Genomic DNA, 3687 nt, shown 5'->3' on the forward strand with positions numbered 1-3687 from the left:
TAAATCTATATTAATAAGAGAGTTAGCTGCAGTGAGCAACAGGTTTGACCTCTGTCAGGTATTTTTGCATGAAATCTTTTATTTGAAATGTATACATAATTGGGAAAATATGATAAACGTGCATATATACATCGGTTTTTCATTGCTGGAGCTGTAAAAATATCTTGTGAGTTGGAAAGGAAAGGGGAATGCAATGGTGTTGGAAAGTTTGAAGGCGCGGCTCCCGAATCGACCGATGGGAATGATACACAGTCCACCCACGTGGAACCTGGTCGAACCGCGTGGGCTATGGACACTCTCAACGGTGCACGTTATCTTCATTGTTTCTTCTGCAGCAACGTTGTCACCTTATAATTCTACGGTCCATCTTCCAACAAAACCTACCGCCTTTGAACACGATCATTATTTTGTTGTCATATGGCCTAATCAAAATCCCATACAATTCTAATATGTCTCATTCATAGACCCTTCTCCCTTTTGCCGCCTTCCGCCACATAACTCCACGCTCCAATCCCCGTGATTTTCTGCCATTCCTATTCCTTTCCAATTTCAATATCAACCGGACCCACTGATCATCTATATATACATTACAAGGGCTGAGCTCTTATGCATTCAATTTCGATTTCGATTAGCTGAGCTCTTCTTTTCTGTAACTTCTATTGAATTGTTAGATTATTCATTTACCTAGTTCCTTAGCACGAACATTCAATGAATATGAATTCATATGTCACAAAACCCTTGACTAACCGCGTAAACAGCCTTAGCCTTCCTCGGTACAGTTTGTCAACAACAACTTCGAGCCCAGGAAAGTGGAGATTGCAGGGTCCACATGACTCGCATGCCCAAGGGATCAGGGAAAAACCTGATTTCTGCTGCGCCCATCTGAAGATCGATTCCGTTAAGCGTCTGGGTCTTACACCATCCAAGACACACAGAGAGCACAGCAGATTAATGATTGAAGCTAAGGCGTACGAAGCCAATAGATCCGTTAAGGGTCTGGGTTTTACACCATCCAAGACAGACAGAGAGCACAGCGGATTAATGATTGAAGCTAAGGCGTACGAAGGCAATAGATCAGATAACATTGTACATCAATTGCTTCTGCAGCAAGAAGAAGATGAAAGCGAATCTTCTGCTCAGAGATTGAAGATTGCCTTTTACTTTGCTACTTGGTGGGCTCTCAATGTGGTTTTCAATATCTACAACAAGAAAGTCCTCAATGTCTTCCCATACCCATGGTTAACCTCCACCCTATCCCTCGCTGCTGGTTCAGCCATCATGCTCGCTACCTGGGCAACCAGAGTGGTGGAGGCTCCGGAAACTGATCTCCAGTTCTGGAAGGCTTTGATCCCTGTAAGTTGTAACCCCCTCATCTCTCTACTCATTAATTGCTTGAATTTTTAACATTGGAGGTTGGTGCTAAATTGCTATTTATAACAAACAAAAAATATATATATGTTTGGTACAGGTTGCCATTGCGCACACCATAGGACACGTAGCAGCCACAGTGAGCATGTCGAAGGTTGCTGTTTCCTTCACCCACGTCATCAAGAGCGCAGAACCAGCGTTTAGTATAGTCGTGTCACGGTGCCTCCTGGGACAACATTTTCCACTGCCTGTCTACCTGTCTCTGTTACCCATCGTAGGGGGCTGTTCTCTCGCTGCGGCCACGGAGCTCAATTTCAACCTTATAGGTAAGTTGTTAATTGGTTTCAGCAAAACTCGCACACAAATCTTATTAATTCATAGCGTTTCGCTCTGGCCTGCATAATTAAGCTGAGCAAAGAGGATTGACTGAAAATGTTTGCATAATTGCAGGATTTATGGGTGCCATGATATCCAACCTCGCATTTGTATTCCGAAACATATTCTCCAAGAAAGGCATGGAGGGGAAGGGGAAGTCAGTGGGGGGAATGAACTACTATGCATGTCTCTCTATGCTCTCGCTGGCTATTTTAACACCCTTTGCATTTGCTGTGGAGGGTCCCAGGCTGTGGGCCACGGGATGGCACAATGCTCTGCACACCATTGGACCTCAATTTGCATGGTAAACTCACTTATATTCTATGTTTTCTTTTTCCTTCCCTTCCCTCACATGACATGACATTACATTATATGCGAAATGTAGCCGATAGTTTCTCTGGCACCGTAATATTTTGATCATTCTTCTAACCAACCATTGACTTGACTTTACCAGGTGGGTTGTTGCTCAAAGTGTGTTCTACCATCTGTACAACCAAGTTTCATACATGTCCCTCAACGAAATATCGCCATTAACATTCAGCATAGGCAACACAATGAAAAGGGTTTCCGTGATTGTTTCATCCATCATTATCTTTCACACACCACTCAACCCCATCAGCGCTGTAGGGGCAACTGTGGCCATTTTGGGGACATTCCTCTATTCACAGGTATCATATTATGTATATATTCTTCTTAATCATGCATATTTTATCCTGGTAAATGGAAAACAATCATAAGACTTATTAACTTCAATTTCCATTTGCAGGCAAAGCAATGAGGGAGTTGATATAAAAAGACAATGCTTTTTTCGAAATGAGGTCATTTCCACGATGGACTCACAGGTTTCAAAATGAGATGGAAGGACGTCCAAGTCCAATGAGGTCATTTCCACGGTGGACTTCAAGTTTCTGTGAGGCCATTTCTTTGATTGTGAGGTCATTTCCATGTTCGACTCCATTGTGACCCTTGTGTTGTCCTCACAGATGTTCCAAATGTGCCCCTTGCGTTGTCCTCACATATGTTCCAAATTTCCATGGTGGATTTTATTTTTTCTTAATTATAATATTATTTTTTTTTTCTTAACTTTGATGTTTTTTTGGAGAAAATGACTTTTAATATTGAGAAAATATTATTATGATTTTAGTAATAATGTGTTTTTTTCCTGTTCAGTTTCATTAATATATACTACAAGTTTTATCAATTTACGTATAAAAATTTAAATAAAAATAAAAATAAAAATATTATTTTCATAATAATAATAATGTTAATTTTATTTTTTATTCAATTTTTTAAAATCCGAATATTATTTTTATGATAAATATACTTTCTTATTTGTAAATTTATTTTATAAAAATGTATTTATATTAATAATAATACAATTTAATTATAATTTTAAGTGAAACTAAATTAATAAATTTATATTTAATAAAAGACACAGGTTAAAATAATTAATAATGTACATTGAAATATTAGAAAAATATATACAAGAAAAACATAAAACAATTTAAAAGAAATTAAGGATTAATCCTATTTAAATAAAATATAAAATAAAATAGCTTAACCATAATTGATATTTTATAAAATAAAATAGCTTAATGATAATTGATATCTTATAGCAATTATTAAGAAACACTTATCTTATGAATATTTCTCAATTCCATGATGTAAGCATCTATTAAAATATATGTATGTATTTTTTATTTAATACTTATCTCCATGGAATGCATCTATCCCATATAATTGCTTCCATAGGAAATAATTAATTTCATTATCCTTTCTAACTCACCCACAAGATTCTAGCCACCATACCCCATGAAATTTTAAGTCTCCTCCTCATTAATACACTAACCCTTTAGGCTTAGATGTCCCCTTCTCTACTAAACAATCCATTAGGCGATCCATTTTTTCATGGATTTCTCGTGTAAGGAGAGGACTAGCTTACTA

The 3687-nt window shown here is 37.3% G+C and overlaps 1 protein-coding gene across 1 annotated transcript; it reads left to right on the forward strand.

Annotated features, from left to right (window-relative positions):
* The first annotated feature begins 602 nt into the window (after window positions 1-602).
* Window positions 603-2826, forward strand: LOC149191397 (glucose-6-phosphate/phosphate translocator 2, chloroplastic-like). Its single transcript, XM_089404205.1, has 5 exons — window positions 603-1353; window positions 1469-1694; window positions 1819-2047; window positions 2198-2411; window positions 2510-2826. The coding sequence occupies exons 1-5, from the start codon at window positions 709-711 to the stop codon at window positions 2519-2521; spliced, it is 1326 nt and encodes a 441-aa protein (XP_089260331.1). The 5' UTR covers window positions 603-708; the 3' UTR covers window positions 2522-2826.
* Window positions 2827-3687: the final 861 nt, after the last annotated feature.

This window comes from Pinus tabuliformis, chromosome 2_2 (assembly GCF_031772625.1).
Source record: "Pinus tabuliformis cultivar Carrire ecotype Pingquan chromosome 2_2, CPIR1, whole genome shotgun sequence".
In the NCBI taxonomy this organism is placed as follows: domain Eukaryota; kingdom Viridiplantae; phylum Streptophyta; class Pinopsida; order Pinales; family Pinaceae; genus Pinus; species Pinus tabuliformis.